At 38.3% G+C, this 24,168-nt stretch overlaps 3 protein-coding genes across 11 annotated transcripts in view; 2 read left to right on the top strand and 1 right to left on the bottom strand.

The window, feature by feature from the left end:
* The window catches only part of LOC126767821 (glutamic acid-rich protein), a 30,167-nt gene extending 8,924 nt beyond the window's left edge, over positions 1–21,243 (top strand). For 4 of the 6 annotated variants that reach the window (XM_050485481.1, XM_050485477.1, XM_050485476.1 and 1 more), the window contains 9 exons: positions 17,850–17,976; positions 18,091–18,180; positions 18,982–19,225; positions 19,285–19,794; positions 19,973–20,107; positions 20,183–20,445; positions 20,511–20,610; positions 20,684–20,797; positions 20,860–21,243. In XM_050485481.1, the coding sequence (XP_050341438.1) occupies positions 17,850–17,976; positions 18,091–18,180; positions 18,982–19,225; positions 19,285–19,794; positions 19,973–20,107; positions 20,183–20,445; positions 20,511–20,610; positions 20,684–20,797; positions 20,860–21,060 (1,784 nt within the window). In that variant the 3' untranslated portion in view covers positions 21,061–21,243. Of the gene's footprint in view, positions 1–1,830; positions 1,972–17,849; positions 17,977–18,090; positions 18,181–18,981; positions 19,226–19,284; positions 19,795–19,972; positions 20,108–20,182; positions 20,446–20,510; positions 20,611–20,683; positions 20,798–20,859 lie in introns of those variants that run through there. The other 2 variants (XM_050485482.1, XM_050485479.1) reach the window with 2 other exon arrangements.
* Positions 1–21,492, bottom strand: part of LOC126767828 (trichoplein keratin filament-binding protein) — a 125,389-nt gene extending 103,897 nt beyond the window's left edge. For 2 of the 4 annotated variants that reach the window (XM_050485493.1, XM_050485491.1), the window contains exon 1: positions 21,206–21,487. The gene's annotated coding sequence lies outside the window, so the exon portion shown is untranslated. Of the gene's footprint in view, positions 1–17,710; positions 17,788–21,205 lie in introns of those variants that run through there. The other 2 variants (XR_007669161.1, XM_050485492.1) reach the window with 2 other exon arrangements.
* A 706-nt stretch (positions 21,493–22,198) lies between these two features.
* Positions 22,199–23,963, top strand: LOC126767841 (solute carrier family 35 member G1). The gene is made up of 3 exons (XM_050485513.1): positions 22,199–22,459; positions 22,525–22,846; positions 22,949–23,963. Exons 2-3 carry the CDS (start codon positions 22,638–22,640, stop codon positions 23,784–23,786), a joined length of 1,047 nt encoding a protein of 348 aa, XP_050341470.1. The 5' UTR covers positions 22,199–22,459; positions 22,525–22,637; the 3' UTR covers positions 23,787–23,963.
* The last annotated feature ends 205 nt before the right edge of the window (positions 23,964–24,168 follow it).

Here is a 24,168-nt window from a genome sequence, read left to right on the forward strand (position 1 = left end):
ATAAGCTATTGTCCAAAACCAACAAAAACTATTCTCTTGGGTACCAAATATTTGGACCCCAGTGCTTGTCGTTTTACGGTCAATTCATTCCTTCGCACCTACATATACACCTAATAATAGATTTTTCAATTACAAACGGTTTGGGATATCAATGAAATTCCTTATTCCTGCGAAAGTACATTCGATGCCATTTGCATGGCCACCACGAACACGTTTGCAGAAGATCAGACGCTGAACCCAATTTTCGACGGTTTTCGAGCATAACTCGCCCGATACTGCTGCAATTTCACGTTCGATATTCGTACGAAGTTCATCAATCGTCACTGGCTTGTTAACATAGACCACAAACTTGACGTAGCCACACAAGAAATAGAACGACAAGAAATCGGACGACCGAGGCGGCCCATGTTGTGAGATAACACGTTCAGCAAACTTTGTTCTCAATAAATCGATTGTGATATTCGCTATGTTGCTAGTGGCGCCGTCCTGTTGGAACCACATATTGTCCAAGTCCATATCATTTAAATCGGGACAAAAATATTCGGTTATTATTGAGCGGTAGCGATTTCCGTTCACAGTAATGTGCCGGTCTTGATCATCACGAAAGAAGTACGACCTAATGACACCGCCTGCTCATAGACCTCAACCATAATTTTTTCGACTCATGGAGTACGTGTGGATTGCCGCCTGACAAACAACTCATATTTTGCTTATTGACGAAGCCATTCAGCCAGAAATGAGCTTCATCGCTGATGATGATTTTTCGATGAAAATCCAGATCATTTTCAAGTTTTTGCTCAGCCCGATTCACGAACATACGACGATTCTGGTGGTTAATTTAATTTGACCTTGTAAGGTTGTAGGCCAAGAACTTTTCGTAAAATTCGCCACAACGACGTGTAAGAGACAGATTTGGATGCTCAATTGATATGCTGCCGCTAATTCTCGACACTTCTTTGTCTGACTGGCACGGGAACATTATGTACTGTACCTGTGGATTAAAAATTTTCCACTAGACGCTCAATTGTTTATCTGACAGGACGATTATGACAACCATAAATTGGACGTAGCGCTCTTAAAGTTGAGGCCACTGACTCCGAATTTCAGTAGTAAATTTTGATAATTTCGACTCGTTGTTGAACCATATATCTTTCCATTGTGAAATGCCAAACCTTACTGAAGAGAAATGTCAAAAGCGCGAAAAAATATGGCGTCGTTTGCTGTTCCTATTGGTCTACTTTTGTAGCGTCCCTGTTGATAAACCCTTTATGACTAATCAAAAAAAGCAATCAGATGTGTGTAGATTTGCGAACTTTTTTTTGTTGGTTTTTGGCGCTCACCTATCTTGCACACATATAAAAAAAAAATTACACATACGAGTATACATATTTCATTTATTAAAACAACCGCCAGAAATATTAAATAATTGTTCATTCAGCAGCAGAGACTCGCAACAAAATGTGGTTGCATTGATTTAATTGTGGTTTTCGGGGTGCTGCAACGCTTTCGGCCAGCCACATACTCCACTGCAGGTGTAGATATTTATGGATGCACACATACGTATATGTACATATGTATATGCAGTATATATGTGTGCATGAAATTGCGAACGCAGTAGTCACCGGCTTCCTGCGCCACCTCTGTCCATGGTTAAGGTTGGACGAAATTTCTATCGAAAATAATTTTGCTAATGAGTTTTGCGGCTTGCGGGCGTTTTCCACTTTGCCGACTTTTCCGCAAATAGTAAGTGCCGTTTGCAAGCGCTTGCTCTCTTCGCATGCCCATCAGGTTGTGAATTTTATTGTAAATTCAGTTGCATTCGGTCAACTGTGTAGCATAATCATAATATTTTCCTCGTTGAGTGTTACTGACTATATTCTACTACTACATCCGACAAAGTGTAATGTAACGGTATCCGGTGTGAAGGGAAGTTGAGTTATTGAATTCAATTCAGCTCCTTAGGCTAAAAATGTGAGTAGAAAACCAATATTTTCTTGAAATTTTGCATAAATGCTATCGCAAGACAATAATAATAACTATTTGTTGTTGTTTTTCAGTGCGAAGCACTTAAGTTGATTATAAAATTGTATAAATATAAAACTTATTTCAATTGAATGCCGCTTACATATGTATGAATGTGCGTTTGTTAGAAGCGTTTGTTGTGCTTGTGGCTACCGGTAGGTCGGAGAGTAATGAATGCAAGTCCTTTCAGAGCAAAATGCTAAGAGCCGAGACAATGTTTTCCTGTGATCGAAATGTTTTGCATAAAATTTATTTATATTTGTCGAGATACTACATTATAATTTGTCTCTGAAGATTCATCAAGATGTAGGCCACAAATAGCTAGAGAAGCTCAGCCAAGCTAGGCAAAATACACATATACTATACATATAATTTACTTTCATACACACAAAAGTGATTTCAATGTGAAGTGCTCCGAACTCTTCTAATGACATACATCATATGTGCATACTTTTTATTTTATTGGACCCATGACGCGTTCGCGGAAGCGAATTTTTCAGTTTCCAAAAAGAAAAAAAAGTCAAAAGAAGCCAAATTATGCGAATGCAATGGCTAAGCTATGACTCTCGATTCAAATTTGTCCCAAAAGTTAGTCACAATAAGGCTAGAATGTGATGGCGCATTTCACCATCATCGTGGTGAATAATTCATGAATTTTCTGTCCACAATCCAGTCGTTCACGATGAATGGCTTCTCGTGAGAAGCTCAAAACAGTCAAGTTGTACTCTTTATTGACCGTTTGCGTCTGTGCAACGTATTCATGGGAATACATACCACAATAGTCAAGGAAAATAGTCGACTTTGACGTGATTTTTACGATTTCGGCACATTATTGTATAACCATTCACTAGATTATTACGCAGTTTTGACAACATATTCATAAACTCATGTCTCGACACCAGTACTGAGGCGTTTGATGAATATAGGGTCCTCAGTTACATTGTTAAACACCTCTTTCGCGACCGCTACACGTAAAAGATTCAGATCTTTTGGTACCAGTCTAGCGTGGGCACACTTCATACCCACAATAATAACCAAAGAGTGTTGATGCGATCTATAAGAGATGTTAAGATCTTCTACGATCTCTTTGATGTCAGCACGACGATTTTCAAGCACTGTTGCTTCTCGATGTTATCGCATTAACAGATGTGGATGGACGACTCGCAGCGGCAAGTTTCATTGACTTCACGACCTTCACTGACTTCGTGCAATTCAAATATAAGGTGATCCAAGCGAGGTACTTTTTTCAATAGCTTTTTTTTGGACAGATCACGCGTAATTCGTGTCAAGCTGTCTTGTTTATTTTGTTCAGTATTTTTTGCCATTACATCATGGAAGGAATAACGCCTGAAAAACGTTTACAAATCATTCAACTTTATTACGAAAATTCCTGTTCCATAAAGAATGTGTTTCGAGCGCTTCGCTCAACTTATGGTCGACATAATTGGCTTACTGAGCGTACTTTCCGCAATACCATCAGCCATCTTGAGACCCAGCATTCATTATTGAATAATGAATAAGACAGTGGAGAGTCGATGCGGCGCCGTTCGTAGCAACTCGGACTGACGTATGGAACGACTTGGCGCATTTCATGTCGAAATTTAAAGCGTATAAATTACAGCAACATCTGATGCCGCTCGAACTTCCCAAGCGACATCGCTTCGCTCTATGGGCTCTTGAAAAGTTCCAAGAAGATCCATCGTTTTCGAGCCAAATTTCGTTCAGCGATGAGGCCTATTTCTGGCTCAATGGATATGGAAACAAGCTAAAATTACCGCATTTGGAACGAAGAGCAACCTGAAGAGATTCAAGAGCTGCCATTTCATCCAGAAAAAACAACGGTTTGGTGTAGTTTGTGGGCCAGTAGAGTTATGGGTTCATATTTCTCGTTATTGATCTCGATCCTCAAAATGGATTACCCTTTACTTATGTTCGTGATAAAGTAAACACCCCAAAATACCTCTGCATCATTTTCAACAATTCTATAGCCATGATTTTATTGGAACACACAAAATTTTAAGCAAACTGAATGCTTAACTTTTCGCGTCGTAAAAAACAGTTGCCAAACACGCTAATTGACGTATGGAGATCAAAATTTTTACGAACATAAACAAATTTTGTATAAAAAAAAAATAAAAAAATAATTTAAAAAATCAGTCCGGGTCAAATTTGATCAAATGAAAATTTAATAATTTGATGTGTAGTTTTTGACAAGAAGACACAAGATGCATTCGGACCAGTCCGTGTCAAATTTGATCAAATGCTAGTCTAATCAACCAGAAAAAATTAAATCTGCTTTCAAAACTCATAGATGAGTATTAAAGCCTTCGTTTGAGACATTTCAAGGTCAATCTGCCTACCATGATAAAGCTAACCTTCATGAGTATAAAATGTGGCTCTTTGGCGCTTCAATGAAGAGACAATTCCTTCAACAAATAACATGAGAGCATAATTTTGAGAAGGGTCGTTGGGTGTGTAGGATATCTAGGAATTTCTTTAGTTATTTATTTTTTTTTTTTTTGAACTTTGTCATTGAGTTTTACGTGGGTGAGAAGTACAGCGGCCGTCACCCTCACTTGAATATTTTATATTATATTATTATTATTTTTTTCATACATAAATTGATACATACATATATCTGACAAGTCAACCAGCTGCGCACCAAAGGTGGGTGTGAGACAAACAAGCATATGTGTATATGTTACATACACATGCACACTGGCACATTTATTTAGCAGCAGTTGAGGGAAATTTGGCGTAGAAAGTATCTGCCACTAATACACATGCATATTGCTTTTGTGTAATTTTGCGACAAAAATGTATAAACAAAAACTGAATTTATCCTCGCTTTGGGTGTTGCGACGGCGGCGGCAGAAGCGGAGGTTTTATTATATTTTTCTGCAGCATTCACACGCATACAAACACACACATACTTCGCTACCTACTGCACACTTGTATTAGGAATTTTGGCAAAAATGCAAAGCGTCCGAATATTTTTCGTAAATATTATCATTTTGTTTATATTCGCATACGAGACTGTAAAGTTCGCTCCAATGCTTTTTGTTACTGTACACACACACACATACATATACATATGAGCAGCACGTATGTATATGTGTGTACAAATGCATGTGTTTCCAATTTAAAAATAAATTCTGTGTCTAATAAGCTCAGTGGATTTTGCGTTGTTTTCAGCGAAAATTCAGAAAAACGAATTGAAAATTTCTGAAAATAAACATGAATGAAAATTATATGTACAAACACACATGCGCATGGCTTTGTAATAATTAACTCTTATCGCTTGACCAGCAGATGACCTGCAGCAGCTACTAAGCGAAGCGTTTCAAGGCCATCTCTACTCACCTATGTATGTATGCTTCTCTCATTTATGTAATTTCCATTAAAAGGTTCACACAACTCAGCTGAAATTCCTTATCAGCAAAGTGCGAACAGTTAGTTAGCGTAATCTGTGCGACTCAATCGGCGGTCGCTTTTGCATATGTTGGGATCTGCCAACAATTCAACCAAGGGTTAATGGCATAATTTTCAGTCGAGACGCCATTAAAGGCTTGTTTTTCGCTCTAACAGGTCAATTGAAAAGTTGCCGGACCATAGTACAGTGCATTTTTTGGCAAAACTCGTTTTTTTTTATTGAAAAAACTCCCTTCAAAGATGATACACTGATTACAGCGATCCTTCGACTCCTCAGTACCATTTTTTAAGTAAGATTTATCCTTTGCTTCAAAATAGGCCTCAGTTTCGGCGATCACCTTTTCATTCGATGGAAACTTCTTCCCAGCGATCATTCTTTTGAGAGCTGAGAACAGGAAATAGTCGCTGGGATCCAGACCTGAAGAATACGTTGGATGCGGAAGCGATACGAAGCACAACTCATGGATTTTCCCATCGTTTTCACTGAATTATGGCTCTGTACACTGCCTTGGTGAAACAGCACTTTCTTCTTCTTGAAGTTTGGAATATTCGGCGATTTTATCTTTCAAACGGACGCTGGTTGATGGTCCTTCCTTTTTCAAGGTAGTCAATAAAAATTATTCCAAGCGCATCCCAAAATACAGCCGCCATAACCTTGCTAACCGACTGTTGTGTTTTACCACGCTTTGGAGCGGTTTCATCGTGTGCAGACCACTCGGCTGGCTGTGGACTGGATTTCGGAGTGAAATAATGGAACCATGTTTCATCCATTGTCGCATATCGACGCAAAAACTCGAGTTTATTGCGCTTAAACATCTCCAAACACAGCTCCGAATCATCAACTCTTCAGTGTTTTTGGTCAAAAGTGAGCTCGCGGGGCATCCACTTTGCACAGAGCTTTCTCATACCCAAATATTTGCGAATGATATGATGTACACGTTCAGTTGATATCTTTAGAGTGCTTGATATCTCGAACGACCGCACTTTAAGTGAGTGAGTGAAGCACTAACAAAAGTAGCTTCACTCAAAATGATATAATTATCAAACTAATGATCCGAGAGCTGTCAAACTTATGCATCCGCCTTTTAAAGGTTATGGCTAACCAAATATGGATTTAATTCTAGTAACCATATCTATGCGTCAGACCGGTACTTTTCAATTGTTCTGTTAGGTTATGCCTCGGGTCCACCCACTAACTTTTATACCCTCAACTGGGTATATTAAGTTTTCCACGAAGTTTGTAAAAACCCGAAGTGAACGTCGGATACCCTTTAAGATATATATATGTATGTATATACGAATGATCGGAGTAACGAGCTGAGTCGATTTAGCCACTCTACCTACACTAGTCCCTTTTTTATTATGATATACCGATCCGAAATTTTGCACATATCTTTTTCTCCCCAAATAGCTGGTAATTTGTCGGAGCCGCCGATATCGGACCACTGCAGAATATAGCTGCCATACAAACTGATTGATCGGAATCAAGACCTTGTATGGGAAATTTTTTTATTTGACGAGATAACTTCACGAAACTTGGCATAAATTATTATTTAAATAAATAGTACAATTTTCGAAGAAATTTTTTAGAAGGCACCGCTATAGCATATAACTGTCATGCAAGCTAACTGATTGGAACTAAGATCTTGTACAGGAATATTTTTGCCACTTTCAGAGGAGTACTGAATGGTTTAGGTGTACTTTTCCTGCGCAAAAATTATTTCGCACCGTTTATTGATTCTCGAACACAATGCCTAGTCTACATTTATTGTGAGAAAATTTCTGTCGGAACGTTCATTTAAGTCTCAATGGGTCCGAAAGGGTTGAGCAATCATTTATATTTGGAAAGCATATTATAGCTTGGGCGCAAATGAAAACAACGTTTTTTTCTTGCACGAGGTTGTTTCAAAATCAGAGTTTCTAATCTTGTAGATTATACTATAAATACTTCATTTTCCGATATTTCAAACACGTATCGTATATTGTCTCGAAGCCCTCGCTCTTGCTTGTTTAGACTTATCCAGAGCAAACTCAAGTAGTGGAATAAAAATTCAATCACTACGAGTCATGAAATGAAGTTCCTCTGACAGGGTCAAAAACTATCTAAAAAAAATATTTTAAATTTTTCTACGCAAAATACAACCGCAAGTGAGCGCTCATCAGTAGTCTAAATTTGCAACGCTTTGAAGGGAAACACGTGCGTAATTTAGTTGCTCTTTTGTCCTCAGGCCACTGACGACACATGACTGGCGAAAATTCCAAAATAAAAGCTTGAAAAAATAACAAAACAAAAACCAAGACATTTATTAAATGACTTGGCGCAGCAGTGTTGAGGTTGGCCGAAACCCCTGCTCGCATTCTACGGCTAATGGAGGCCACGAATGTCAACACACTGGCCATACAACTCAAACATTCGACGCGATTGCGACGGGGATGCAGACAACAACGGTAATGGAATGTAATGTAATAATGTTTATTGTTATGAGCCGTTTTAAATGGCGTCCTACCAGCAGCCAACCAAGACTGAGAACGCACAAAGCACTGGTAATAATGGTAATACTATGTATGAAATAAGAATGGCAAAAGGAACAAAAACATTATTTTAAAATGAAAGAAAACGAAAAATGCGCATAGTGCAAAACTTGCCAAGACACAACAAACAGAACAACAACAGCAACAACAAAACTTGCAGCTTGCTGCTCAGATGAAAAGTTCTCTAAAAGCTGGCGTAACTCAAGTGGGCTTAGTGAGAAAGAGCAAGTTGAAAATCTTTGCCAACAAAAGTAGGGGTGTGGAGTTTAAGGATTTGCTGCTGGACGGATTTGTTTAAGTGCCTCATTTATATACAAAAGACGCCCGGAGATATTTTTAAAAATATTACAAATAAAATAAAAATGATAGTTTCATCCGTTGGGATAAAAATGCAATTGTGAAGACACACACACACACGCATGCACGCACACGCATGCACGCACAAAACGGAACCCACCCGCGAGCGTGAGCATACACAATATTAGCGACAAAGAAAGCAACCGATAAGGGCGCAAAATAGGGGCAAGGCACGGGTATAAAATGCAAAGTGACGATTAATTCAAATTCTTCTGCCCCAAAAAGGGGACAATCCATGAATTTGTCAGGGCAATCAACTATGCGCATCAGTGTTGTTGTAGGTCCCCATTTGCATAACTGTGTCTTTATTTATTAAATTATTTGTGGTGAACCGTACAAAAGAAAATAACATGATTGATCATGCAAATGTTTGGAATTTGCAAGCGCTCACAAGTGCAAATCAATGGAAATTTAATAGCATTTTCAAAGTGATTTGTAAGTAGAGGTGACGCCCTGGAGCCAAATAAATGCAAACACTGGGCGACAAATGTCCGAACTCCTTTTGTACAAAATTCAAAGAAAATAACACACAAGCGTTTTATGTTACTGTGTGTGTATGTAGTATTTGCATGTGTGTATGTGCGTGTGTGTGAAGAAATGCACGGAAACATGCGAACTGTATGGAGCGTAAATTCCGTCTTTCTCACTCATTCTATATATAGAAGCCAACGTGCTACAGTGATTTAGAAGAATGGATTCATAGATATCATGTGAATTTTTAAGTTCCACATACTTAGATATACATATGGTCAAACATTATTGACGGTTACAACTCCGGTAGACAGGTGGAGTGCGAGAAATTATGAAACTTAGAAATTTTAGGCCGATTTCGCAAGGCTTTTATTCGAATATTTTTGATGCAGAAAAGGCTTGTCAGTGCATACGGCAAGACGAACATACTTAGGAGACACGAAAAAGCAAGGTTTGGTCGAACCATAAACCTTTAACACCGGCGTCCCTTGTGAAAATCGGTTTCGAGAATTTTGCGGAAATTATTTCTTCCTGTGAACTAATAGCTTTTGAATATTTAAGATACTCACAGCCTCAAAGACAAAAATATTTGCATAAAGTTTAACAGGAACGGTACATATTTTGGCTGTTTCTTCCATACTAAAGACTACGAGACTGGTTAAGCTAAAAAATTATATATATATAATTTTTGATTTTTATAACACGTACTGTCTAACCTCCAGAAGAAAATTTAGAAGACTCACTACTGCTATGAGCAAAAAATAGTGAGACTTTGTTCATAATTTTAAAATTCTTAATTTGTACTCTAAAATCTATGTCGTCCTCAAAGTAATCCCCCTTGGCCGCAATACACTTCTGCCAATGATTTTTCCAATTCTCAAAATAGTTTTTAAAGTCAATCTCCAGAATAGCCTTAAATGCGTTTCAAGTTTAATGTCTTTAATGACTCAAAACGGTTTCCCCAAGCGGTCGTTTGAGGTTGCCGAATAACCAAAAATCATAATATTGGTTGAAAATTTGGGAATAAAACTCAGAAGTTTGTATGCAGTATGCGACGATGCTTAATTGTGGTGCAAAAACCAAGAGTTGTCGGGCCTTAATTCCGACATCTTTTTACGAGTAGCTTCGAGCAAACGACGCATAACACTCAAATAGTATTCCTCATTGACAGTTTGGCAGGTCGGAAGCAATTCGGAGTGCACCACAACTCTTTAATCGAAGAAAACTGTCAACATAACCTTGATTTTTGACCTGCTTTGACGTGGTTTTTTCAGCTTCGGTTCACCTTTGCCACGATATTCGGCCAATATTTCTGAGTAGTAAGCATAGATGCAAAACCCATCACCAGTATTAATACGTTTTATGAAATCCTGCTAGTCGTAAAACATTGTTTCACAGAAAATTTAGTGATTTTGAAACCACTCGTGCTTTCACTTTTCTTAGGCCCAATGGATCTTTCAAAATGGTTTTCACTGACCCTTCCGATATTCCAACGATGCCGGCAAGATCTCTGATTATTAATCGTCGATACTGAAGCCCCAATTACTTTCTTACTTATACTGACGTGATTATAGTCAGTTGATGTTGATGGCCGTCCTGGACGTGGTGGTCGTCAACGCGTTCTCGACCCTCTTTGAATAATTTGTAGTAATCAAAAACACTTGCTCGCGGTCAAGAATAAGCAACGGAAGCCTTTTCTAACATTCTGAACATTTTCACACTAGAAAGTTGCTATCGCACACAAAATTTAATGGAACTTCTTTGTTGAATAATTTCACTCATCGTAAAAACGACCAAATGCACTTTATATACTTCAGAAAGACAAGCGTATACTAGGTTAGGTTAGGTTAATCTGGTAGGCCAAAAAGCCACGGATAGACCAGTTTTGGTCCTTTAAGATACCAGTTGGAGTTCAGTTGCTAGGCCCATGAGTAGTCATCCTTTAAGGACGCGAACTTTAACAGACTTCTCGGCCTCACTATCGATACCTCCTCCACTGTATCATACCGTGGGGACTAAACACTAATGATTATTTGGATGTGACATTTTGCACACGTCCTTTTCTTCCCAAGGAGCTGCTCATTGGTAAGTCCTGTAAGGCCAACATCGGCCGACTGTAGCATATATGTATGTATGTAGCTGCGATGCCAGCCGAACGATCAAACTCAAGTCTTTGTATGGAAAACTTTTTCATTGTACTAGATAACTTTTCAAAATTCGGCACAGATTATTTTCCTAAGCTGCGCTATAATCTCCGAACAAAATGTTCAGATCGGACTACTATAGCATATAGCTGTCATACAAACTGAACGACAAAAATCAAATAATTTTATTGCAATTTTAAATTTTCGAAGTATGCAAATTCGAAAGCGTCTGCTAACTAAAATGGAACACTGTGCTTTCAATGTATCAATGTGCATACTTTGGAGTATATAATCACAAAAGTATGTGCCTATGTGCACACACAGTTTACAATGAGGTATTTATTGTAAATAAATGAACATATACATACATACAAATGTATGTACATTGAATATTGTTAGCTTTTGTCCGCTTTTTCATTTGCTTTCATGGCCGCGCTTCCTTTGCATTTAATTCAAAGCGAATACTCGAAACGCTTAAAGGCCAATGATGTTCATGCTCAAAGATGTTCATATCAATACACGCATATATATGTACATACTACATATGTACATTGATATATGTATATATACATAAATAGATATTGGCATGTGTACAGTAAGTGTTTTGAAAAGAAAAAATCTGTGCACAATAAAGCAAAGCCGATTGAAAACAAGTATTTCTACGCCAATTAGCCGACCGAAGGAATGCAAATGATGGAACCGCATAATATTGCCAACCGTTTTGCACTTCAAACGGTGACAGGTGAAACAATTTTGCAATTAAATTCAACGATTTTCGTGGGTTTTCCATAAATTCAGCGTTGTGCTTTTACTTAAAGCACAAGAAATTGTTTTTCTCAGAATATTATTATGTGGGTACACTTACAGTCATGGTGAGAGAAATAGCATACCCAGAGCTGTATAGAGAGTTGCAATATGCTACAAGAGTCTACAGCTGCTGGCGTACGCCGATGACATCGATATCATGGCCATAACAAACGCGCCGTTAGTTCTGTTTCTGGGCAAAGTAGGCGAAGCAAACGGGTCTGGTAGTGAACGAGGGCAAGACAAAATATACCCTGTCAACAAACAAACATTCCTCGCAGTCAGGACTTGGCTCCCACGTCACTGTTGACAGTCATAACTTCGAAGTCGTAGCTAATTTCGTCTACCTTGGAACCAGAATTAACACCAACGTCAGTTTCGAAATCCAACGCAGAATATCTCTTGCCAACAGGTGCTGCTTCGGACTGAGTAGGCAATTGAGAAGTAAAGGATCCTCTCTCGACGAACAAAGACCAAACTCTATAAGTCACCCATTATTCCCGACTTGCTACATTCTACAGAGGCATGGACGATGGCAACATCTGATGAGTCGACGCTACGAGTTTTCGTGATAAAAGTTCTGCGGAAGATGTATGGTGCTTAACGCATTGACAACGACGAATACCGCAGTCGGTGGAACGATGAGATGTACATACGAGATATGTATATGACGACATTGACATAGTTCAGCGAATTAAGAGACAGGGGCTACGCTGGCTAGGTCATGTCGTCCGAATGGAAGAAAACACTCCAACTCTGAGAGTATTCGACGCAGTACCCGCACGGGTAAGCAGAGGAAGATCTTCATTCCGATGGAAAGATCAGTTGGAGAAGAGCCTGGCTACACTTGGAATCTCCAGCGAAAAGGAAGGACGACGAGCGCGCTTTTGTAAACTCGGCTATAACCGCGTAAGCGGTGTCTACGCCAATAAAGAAGAAGAATGAAACAATATTTTCAATTTTTTATACGTAACTAAGTTATTACTCAATCTTTGCTAAAAAATGCAAATTGTGTTTTGTTTATATTAAAAAGTCTGCTATTTCTCTATCCATGACTGTACATACCTACTTAGCGTATGCGAGCGTGTGATACGTAATAGAGCTTCCTGCGCTGTGGTCGCTCTTTAATTAAGAACCATTTGTGGCGCTGCGTGAGTCACTAGCGGATTTTGACCACAACAAAGCACCAATTATTAATCCGATTACATACGTCCAGCGTGTAATATGCATTCAACTCATACTAAGTGAAAATTCCTGTGAACCATGACGTGAAATATGTTCGTATATGGCTTCCAAGGCGTAGTAATATTTCACTTAAGTCGCTTTCAAGCCCACAACAACGTGAAGCGCTTAAATTAGAATTAATCGCAATTTAGTTATAATTTTATTAATGCACTCTTAAACATTTATGTTATTTAACATTTCGTTAATTTTATTTGTTTACGCCATTTCCTTTTTGCACATTTTACGGTGCTACTTGCGAGCGTAAGCCAAACTCGCCAGCTTGCTCTTGCTCCCGCACCACATTCATCCGGCTTTTCGTGCACTTATGCTAACGATCATCTTCAAAGGACTCCACCACTCACCACTACATAGGAGCATACTTGTACACCCGCTCAAGTACCTCAGCAACAGCTTCACTTCACCACTTGTTCACTTCCCCTCGGCTTCAGCGCGGCGAACTTCTTTGCATTTCTGACGGTTTGCGGCGATTTTGTATGAATAAAAAATATGCTTTCGGCTGTTACGCGGTGGCAGTGAACTGAATTTCGTTACTTAAAAGTCTATTATTAGTAGTCTACTATTCTGTCGTTCTCTTTAAGTACACAAGTGCGGTAACAGTTATACTTACCTAATATCACCAAGAAATTGGAAGTGTAAAATTTTCCGCTATTTGTAATTTGCATTTGGAAACTTAACTTTGATAGCTTTCTGTAGTGCTTTGAGAGTGGCACGTCGCCGCCAGTCTGTCTGATATTGTGAAAACTATACGCACTCTTTTTGTTTTTTTGGGGTGTGGTGAACTTATTTATGAACACAGGAAGTTCTATGAAAATTAATTAAACTCCTTTTGCTTAAATCTGAAAGAGTGTTTCTTCATAATGGGATTGCTAGCTTTAACAACAGAGCTAGCGAGCGTAGCCTTTTTTGGGCTAGAAAAAGAAACTAAAGAGGTTGGACTCTTGGAGAGCAAGACAAAGTGCTTGAAAGATGCACACAAAGACTCCACGCGTCTTGGAAACTACTTCTCTTTTGGCAGCCATAAATATGTAACAGTGAAGGATTTAGTCTAACTCGGAATCGGTATAAATACCAACAATCTAAGCCTGGAGATCAAACGCAGAATAAATATTGCCAACAGGTGCAATCGATAGACAATTGAGAAGCAGATGCCACTCTCAACGAACGAAAATTACGTTCTGTCACTCTCTATATTTTCTATATCTTTTATCATTCCCTACCTTTTATGGACAATGACGAACCGAAATGAAAAAACACTTGAAGCATTTGAGAGATCTGTTCTCCGTAAAGTCTTTGGTATCGTTCGCGTTGGCGTTCAGCATCGAAGAAGTGCGACCACGACGACATGGATATACATAATTAAGCGCATAAAAATCCAGCGAATATGCGGGTTAGACCATATCGTAAGCTTGGAAGACGGTGCACCAGGAAAAAGCTCATTCCATTCGAAAACGAACGTGGATGGAAAACAGAAGCAAGGTTGCCCACGCATCCACTGTAAGAACCAAGTGTATAGGGACCAGTCTGCACTGTGGATATACAACTGCCGTGATCGCACAAGGAATAGAGGCAACTGGCGAAGTTTTGTGTTCTCGGCCAAAACCGAACTACGATTGTAGTACCAAAAAAGAAAATGAGGCATACACGAAGTTTTCGAAGAAAGTACAAAACGTTCGTCAGGAAGTTAAACTGTACATCACAAGTCGTATACTCGTATGAGATGCGATTGATAGGTTTCTTAACAAATTATTTTGTAAGTAAAACAGCTGTTTGTTGAAGAAGCTATATACTATTCAACAAAAATGAAAATTAAGATTAGAAAGTCCTAATAGTGAAGTAATCATTATCATTATCAGACTCGTCTGAGAACCTGATAATGGAAGAATCACCGTTAGCTGCATAACCGATGAGCTCGCAAGAAAAGACACCCTTGTTCCGCTTACATCGGCGTGGGCTTCCTTTGTTTTCTTACGTTCAAGCGCTGGACTCTGGACTTCACGTGAGCTTAGCAGACATTGGACAACAATTAGCTCCTGTTTGACTGCGAGACTCTTATGGCGCAATGTCGAATGCAGGCGCTGGAGTCTGGACTTCACATAAGCTTAGCAGACAATGGTCAAAAACTAGCTTATGTGCGACTGCGAGATTCTCTTGGCGCACTGAATTACTTGCTCTCAGTAGGAACTTCGTTCTGGACACTGTCCAATAAGCGTATCGATGTTGTGGAAACATCCAGGCGCTTTCTCTTCCTTTGTCGTACTTTTGCAAGACTGAGGTTGAAACATCTCGGCAGTCATATCTTCAGCGTAACTGACGTAAGAACCGGAATTAATAACAGCCGTCTGAAAAAATTTGTGATACGCTTTGCCGATTTGTAAGTCACAATTGACTGTCGTTCTCAACTTTTCTAACCTAGAGATTTCTAATAATTATAGGTATTTGTGAACGTTAAAAGTCGTTGAGAAGATAATTGAATTATGTTGTCACACTTTAAAAGAGAGAAAATGTATACTAATACTCTATGTATACTACTCAAAATTTCCTTGCGAATCACCTCTGACTTAACATAATTATTCCCGTTACCATATTATTGACACTATGGTATGGTGAAATCAACATTGGTTGAACACAAGAAAGTGTATGTGTAGGTGTGCCGCAAGAGGGAGGCTGAGCACTTTAAGGTACCCGCTTTCTCTCTGCACTCTAACACTGTTTTAACGAAAAACGAAAAGAACTCAAATAAAAACGAACAAAGAAAAAGGCAAAGACAAGCCTTCTGGTACCAGGCACAAAATCTGATGAGGAATTGAACAAAAAGCTCGAGCACCTCACTGTGAGCAAAACTTCCGACTAAATAAACAAAGCAAAGTTCCTCGCTTTGTTGGCTTTTGCTGAAATTAACGAAACTCGAAATAAAAATTCAAAGGCTCTACCGCATAATAATGCGACGAGCGCATCTCGCGACAGATAACAAGGTTGCCAGTCGCGTATGACGTACATTTGCAGTGTAAGTAAGTGTGTGATCAAAGCGACATTCGCCTAAATGATGCTTATTGCAACAGCGGGGGTGCGGCAGGCGTTGTTTTCGCCGCAGGCGCCGCTGCAACAACAAAATTCTTATTGTAAAGTTAAACACAACTGAGCCTAATGCCGTAACGCAGCCGGGCAGCGGGAACGCAGGGAGCGGCGCATCACCAGCGCAAGGACAATTCGGTTTTCAGCGTATAAAAATACACGAAATACAATAATAACAATATAATTATGAAAATCACGGAAAGCGTTGAAAACGGAATAATCTGCCTTTGTTTGAGGGCTTTTCGCATAAGGCTAATTAGCGGCATTTTAGGCGCATTCTTCAATGAACGCACCGACACGAATTAAAGATAATTGAATTATTTTGGACCCCAAACCTGTTTTTGTTTAAAGAAACATAGAGAAACTGCTGCCTTTTAAAATATGTGTGTAAGTAAGCGCGTAGAAGTCACACTTGCCATGTATGACCTTGAACAAAATTAGCGCCAAACACTTCATTAGGCCAAAAGAGTAAGTGAGAAACACTTAGTGTTGCATAATATTTAAAATAAAGGAATTGCTTAAGCGGAGAGTGGAGAGGATATGGATGTTTGGAACTAGATTATGGCACGTAGTAACTGAAAGGAAATGAAAGAAATTACAGTCAATAACCAATAACCAATAAACGAGTTACCAAAGTAATTGACCATTAAAGAAGATCCAACAAGGTCCTTTCGAACAAGGTGGTTTGCATAATAAGCCATTTAAGTGGCACGCCTAGTGTGACAGCTTAAGGGGTTACATAGCTTTCCTCGGGTAAAAATAGTAATTTTTCAATAATTTTATTCTCATATAAAAATATGAAATATTTTATCAGAATACACTATTAACAAAAAAAAAAATCTGAAATTTTTGGAAAAAATATTTTCAACTCAGCCATTGCAACGCCTTTTCCGGTGACCCCTCGGAAAGAAGATGCGCTCGCGTTGGCTTACAGGATCATCTAAAGTGAAAGAGTGCCTTAGTTACTTATAATTTTACACTATGTGTGCTTTAATAATAATAATAATAATATAAATGTGTGAAAGAAGCAGGTAGTATTTAAGAATAATGAATATGAGGAAGAGGAGATGTGTAAATGGTATAAATAAATAGAAAAATGTCATGAAAAATAAGTCACTTTAGTACTCGTATTTTATATTTTTCTAATAGCTAAATAATTTACAGTTATATTAATAAAAAACATTCGCCAGCTACTTGTAGAAGTGCTTAGCCAAATCAAGCTGATTAGCTTCGCCTAACTTTTGCCACGCCAGTTAACTTTTAAGCACAAGCTAGTGAATCAGGTGTGCGCAATTTCTAACAAATGCCAAGTGACTGCGTTTCAAGAGCAAAATTTGCAGAGACTGCAAGCCACAAAACACAATTACTACGCCAACCACAACTAGCCGGGCGTCGGCTATCCTTTGCTGCTTCCCTTAGAGCAATAACACCGCTTGCTATCTGTTGAGTTAACGCACAACCGTTGCACTGGCACAAATTAAGAAGAAGTATGGTTGCAAAAAGAGAGCGTACTTTGAAATGAATGTCCGTAGTTAGGAAAATGCACCTAGGTTAGCTTACGCCACCACAGAATCAAATTACTGCAATACAACCACGCAATCGTAACCTCATTAAATATTTCACTTTCTTACCATTGCAATTTACTTTCGACTTATGTTGCTCAGTGAATTAAAAATCCTCTTAATTTTCTCTCACCAACGGTGTTTTTCCATTATGCATTCGTGTGCGTAACCACCTGCCGGTTGGACCAAATATCACTTTGATGTGCAGTTCCCGCACCACCACCGCTGCCATCACTGGTGCCCAAAGCACCACCACCACCGCCGCCACCATTGGGCGCTCCCGGCCAGAAGCGAAATCTAACAGAAACACAAAAGGCCGTCTTAGAAAAGCTTAAGTAAGTCGAATGAATTTGCTGGCGGCATTACTTATTTGCATAACTTATGACTTAATTGTGAATTGCATAAATTATTATTTTTTTCTTTCTGCACTTTCTGTGTGCGCTGTCTAGGACGCGACCGCGCAGGCGTCCAGACTGGTCAGAAATGATGAAGGAGGTGGAGTCTGGAAGGAAATTGCGCCATGTGGAATGCAATGACAGGTGAGTTGAAAAATGTTAATGGCGTTAACCAGCGCGAATAATGAGGCTAATAGACGAAGCGGAAATTTTTTGAGAAACATTTATTTTTATAACCCGAAGAGGGTGTGTTTGCCACGAAGTTTATAACAACCAGCAGGAAACATTAGGGACTGTATAAAATATAGCCTAGAAAACTTGTTGTTTCAACGGATCGGAGCGAAGGGAGGGGGATGTTAGATGAGTAGGGTTAGCTGAGGTGGTTAGAGTCATGCGGGGACTCTTTGCTCCGCTTTAAGTTAACGACTGCAGGAATGGTTTCTGCAAAAACACCACAGCAGAAAATGCTTGGAGAGACGTTTGTTATGTTCGTTAACCGGAAGCATACGGGCATCAATATGTAAATGATCGACCGGAGACATGAATGAACCCGTTATAGTGCGGGGTGCAGTGTACTGAAATATCCGAAGCTTCTTCGTCAGCGCTGCTACAATTCCCACAACAACCGGTTCTACGTTATTGGAGAAAGCCCGGTTTTTATCCGGCCAAGGGCTGGTTTTCGCAAAAAAAAAAAATCTTCCGATCTAACCCTATTTGGATCGGTGAGTTTTTGAATAAGTTTGTCAGCTACTCATTTGTCGGAAACGGCGATATCGGAGCAGTATAGCATATAGCTGCCATATAAACTGAACGATCAAAATCAAGTAATAGTAACTTTTTCTTTTGTTAAGGGTATTCTAGCTTCGGTGCAGCCGAAGTTAAAGTATTATTAGCATTCTGCGACTATTAATCGTAATTACATATGATATTTTTTTATATTTATAGATCTCAGCCGATTCTTACATGCAAGTCGATGACGAAAGTGGATAATAAGTTTATATACGAAACTGAAAAAGATAACTCACACAATAAATTGCTTAAACAAATTCAGGGTGGCATTAAACTAAAGCCCACACAAACGAACGATCGTAGTAAACCTATCCTTGGGGGCTTGCGAAAGTTCCGTAAGCAAATGACTATAGAGGAACAAATTCAAAAATCTCAATCAAAGATTAATCTATTAGCAGAGGTAAATATCATACAGCTTTGCTACTTTGATAACTAATATCTAGTGGTGGTCTTTTATAGGCTGCTACCGCTGCTGTTGGGGCCGCTGTTGGAGCTTCTGGCACCAGCGATCCAGCCGCTATCACAAATAGCATTGTGGCCGCACTCTCGATAGATGATCCAAGCGGTGATGAACTCGACGACATTGACAAAATACGCGATGATCTACAGAGTACGAAGCAAATGTTGGCGCTTGAACTGCGCAATCGCGAAGCGCAGGATCGTGAAAATAAGAAATTACTTGCGCAAATAGCTACACTTGAAGCGGAATTGGAGCGCGAAAAATCACGCGAAAAGAATCTGGAATATGGTTCTCGTATTATTGTGGCGACCATGGATCCTACACCGGCCAGCGAGGAGGCATACTTGAACTCACTGAAACAAGAAGCGGACGATGCTCGCAGAACAGCTAAAGATTTAGAGAAGAAATATTTAGATACAGGGGAGCTACTTGATCAAGCTAAGAGTGAGATTGATGAACAAAAACGAACGATACAGATGTTGGAGCGCAAATTAGCGCAGGCTTTGCAGGTGAGTTGCATGAAAAGTGGCTTTAGAAGCTAAATAAACTAAAATGGCGGTAAAGAAAATTTGAAATGTGGCTTTTGGTAAATAACTTGCGATTTTCTATGCATAATTGAATTTTAACAATTTGCAAGCTTTTTATTTTCGTTCGCTATTAACATAACCCCATTAAAAAACGCAAAAGGATGAACAAACAAGCAAACCATGCCCCATATGCGCTAAAAGACAACAAGCTAAATATTTTTATTCATACGATGACTCAGATGATGCGGAATCATGCTTTGACTTTGATAACTTTGCTAATGGCTTTACTAACAAGGTAATGACGCTATGACGCTTTGGATGGAAAGCGATGATCAAATACAGATTTAATAAAACATTTTCAAATTAATAGGGAGGTGGTTCTCTGAATGGATCACGACGTCCAAGTGACGTGCATGGTGGCCGTGATAGCTCTCCTGAGTTAGAATTAGAAATGAGCGAGAGTGATCCAGATGAACCGGAGGAGAAGAAGTTGGAACGGCGCGATCGTCGCATCGCAAAGGAAGTGAAGGTGCTTCGAAGTAAACTAACAAAGGTAAAGGTTAAACGTGAAGCAGCTAAAAAGGAAAAATTAGCATTGAAGCAAGCTATGAAGAAGAATCATGCTATACTCAAGTAAGTAAAATAATTTAAACGATCTACATCTGTAAGCAAATATTTACGGTTTTTTAATACTTTAGAGAGGAGAATAAAAAGTTTAAAAAACTTGAGAAGGAAGTTCAAAAGATGGCTGCTTCCATGAAAGAGGAGGAGGAAGACGAGGATGATGATGAAGAAAAGGTAGTATACATATATGTATAAAATCAATATTACTTTTTAATTTTATCTACAATAACTTTATTTTTAAATTCAGGAGGAAGAAGAAGAAGATGAGGAAGATGCAGAAGAGTCTGAGGAAGAGGAAGAGTCCGAAGAATCAGAATCAGAAGAGAGTGAAGCCGAAACTGAAAGCGAGTCCGAAGCCGAGGTAACAAATCACTTACATATATTTGACAAATGAAAAATTTAATTCGCTCTATTTTGCAACAGGATGCTAGCAATGCCGATAAGAAGAGTAATCTGGAACCTCGACTAAAGAAACACGAAAGCCGTCTGCTAGCGATGAAGAAATGCAATGTGCTATTACAGGCCAATGTAGACAATTTACAAGATGAGATTACACAAATACGTGCAAAGGCCGCGAATTTACAAGCCGAATTAGATGCAGTATTGGCCGATCTGGGCTTCTAAACTATCTCAGCAATCAATTTAGATTGACAAGTGAAGATATGCATACAAGGAATGCTAGATGCGATATTCGTCGTCCCTTATTATTGTATTGCGGTATTTATAGCTTTTATTGCGAGTAACTAGAACTTTTTCTAATAAAACTTACCTTATGAAATAAATGTGAATGCTTTGCACTGTTCAAAATGTGATTCTTTATTGGATTGCAGGTATAATTAAGTCATGATCCTGGTCATTTACTTTTTCATCACCTTTTTGTCTATAATTATTTATATGAAAACTATTTATTATTGCATCTATGGGTAAAATCACAAGTAAATGATTGTAGATGATTGTATTTTAGCACTTTTGACTGTGAAAATAATTCATAAATCGTAAAATAGAATTTGTTTATAGCACTTATCGCGATATCTTTTGTTTTGGAACTTAAAATTTAAATACTTCATAATCAGTGCTATTCAAACTGTGAATGTTGCCATAGCAAACAGCTGAAGACATACGAAAACAGAGTTGCTTAGTCTTTGTATTCTCTCGGCAAATAGTTTATTTTACAAAATTGAAAAAAAAAATACGAAATGTTACGCAGTATCTTATTGCCTTATTTATTTAATTATCTAAATTTTGTTTTCGAGAAGCTACATATACATTTTATTCGCTGGTAATCCTAAACTAAATTTTTTAGAATATTTATGTTATAAAATATTTGAGCAAATTATATTGACATACGTATTATATTTTTGAGAGTGGCAACCATAATTCGACGTCGTCAGTGCCTAATGTTCGGTAAATACCAAATAGCTAAACAATTATGGATAAATTGTTAGTTTCAATTAAAAACTACATATTAATTTTCCCGTATTTTACATAATATAGAAGATTACATTGATCTTACGCCTATTCAAGAGTTTTTAGTTTTTTAGTAAATTATTTTCCATGAAAAAAAAATTTTAATATATAGTCTAAAAGCGTCTATTAAAAGCATAAACTAAAAAAAAATAAAAAAGTATAAATTAAAAAATAAAGTAAATTTTCAATAGTATTATCACTTGAAATTAGTAAGTATTAGTGATTATCATAACAAGTTAGTAACCGGTTCAGCAATATTTATAAACATGTAACCGGTTTTATGCCATAATAGTTTACATCTCGATGGGAAATTCAGTTAAGGATGCGGAAGTCATACAAAGTTTATGTTTTGTTGACGACAATATTATCTAAAATATCTTAAAAATGTTAATAAAGTTCACAAGGATTATAAACTGTCTGCTACTCTTACCGAAGGTATAATATTGAGGTAAAATAACGTAAGAGGTTCCTGTGCGTAATTACATATCTGGGACGAACAGTGCGAGGGAAATCGATTTTTCCATCTACACCAACAACCCCTTCGAAAACTAACCAGGTGATGTAGCTAGTGATAATTCATTTTACATAAATTAAATTAACAAACATTGTGATTTAACGCAGATTTGTTGTGAAAACCACGAAGTTAATATGCCTTTCTCACTACATTACTGTTGGAGTCCATCGAAATTACTCCTAGCCTGCTAAGCAAAAAACTCATGACAAATTATTAAACGATGCCAGAAAATTTAGAACTGCATCAGTTTGTCGACGGTTTTCGTCATGGCGAAACTTCACATAGACTACTTACGCGCCTCAAAGCAACACTTAATTGCCCTTATTTGGGTATTATACTAGCTACTCTCTCCTCGCTTTTTTTCTCACTATGTTCGGTTATAGTGAAGGGCCTCGTGGACGTAAATCCAATGGAGCTTGCTTCATTTCGGTGAGTGAGATGTGTCTATTTCATGAATATGTATATATAAAAGTATATATGTATGTTTATACATTTTGTTTACTTTTTAACGTCGTTTACTTTCATGGACAGGTTTATTGGTGTACTGCTTCCTGCAATACCCATCGTTGTCTACAATCGATACCCGGTATTTCCCGAAGGCAAACGTGTGATATTACTGCTACGCTGCTTTATGGGCACGACCGGTTTAATGTTAAGTTTTTACGCTTTTCGTCATATGCCACTCGCCGATGCTAGTGTTATAATCTTCTCAACGCCAGTATTTGTTGCCATTTTTGCGCGAGTGTTTCTCAAGGAGCATTGCAGCCTCTTCAACATCGTCACCATCTTACTTACTCTAGTTGGGGTAGTGCTAATTACTCGACCACCTTTTGTCTTTGGTGATGCCGCCCCTTCAATGGAGACTGAACGCTTTTCAGGGAAAACCTACGACATTTGGGGTCCAGTTGCTGCCATATCATCCACATTATTTGGTGCCAATGTGTATATATTGCTTAGAGCCCTCAAAGGGCTACATTTCTCCGTCATCATGACAAATTTTGGTGCTTTTGCCCTGGTGTACACATTTATTGTGTGTGGTTCAATAGGTGCATTGTGCTGGCCAGCATGTGGACGAGATCGTTGGCTTGTGGTGGTTCTGGGTATATTTAGCTTTTTGGGTCAAATACTACTCACATTGTCACTGCAAATGGAGCAAGCTGGACCGGTGGCCATTGCACGTTGTGCAGATATTGTATTCGCATTTATATGGCAAATCATGTTTTTTGGGGAAACTCCAACTGGCTATTCCCTTTTAGGCGCCTTGTTAGTAGTGAGTTCAGTTATTTTGACAGCGCTTAAGAAATGGGCATTGTCGCTGCCACGGGAGTCCTCGGCTAGAAAACGACTACGATATTTATTATTAAATTAAAAACATATAATATCTCTTAATGGAGCATAGAAAAATGACGACATTAATAATAGAAGCGCATTGTGGTTTCTCTCATAGGATGATAATTATAATATTGCATCTACGTAGTAATATATTGAAAGTAATTATTAAGAAACGAATCAACTAATATACGTTAGCAAAACCAATTAAACTACACTTTATATTGTAATTAATTCAAACGAGGCTGGCATTTAAATAAATATAAAAGTAAAAATCTTTAAAGTATAAAACAAATAATACTGAAACAATTACAACATATACTAAATATAACACGGTTAAATGAAATCTACCAATAAATAAATTTGTGTGAAGTGTTTAATATCGATCCTGTTTATTAACAATATATTTTATTTGTATAAAT

The sequence above is a fragment of the Bactrocera neohumeralis genome, chromosome 2 (assembly GCF_024586455.1).
Source record: "Bactrocera neohumeralis isolate Rockhampton chromosome 2, APGP_CSIRO_Bneo_wtdbg2-racon-allhic-juicebox.fasta_v2, whole genome shotgun sequence".
Taxonomy (NCBI): Eukaryota; Metazoa; Arthropoda; class Insecta; order Diptera; family Tephritidae; genus Bactrocera; species Bactrocera neohumeralis.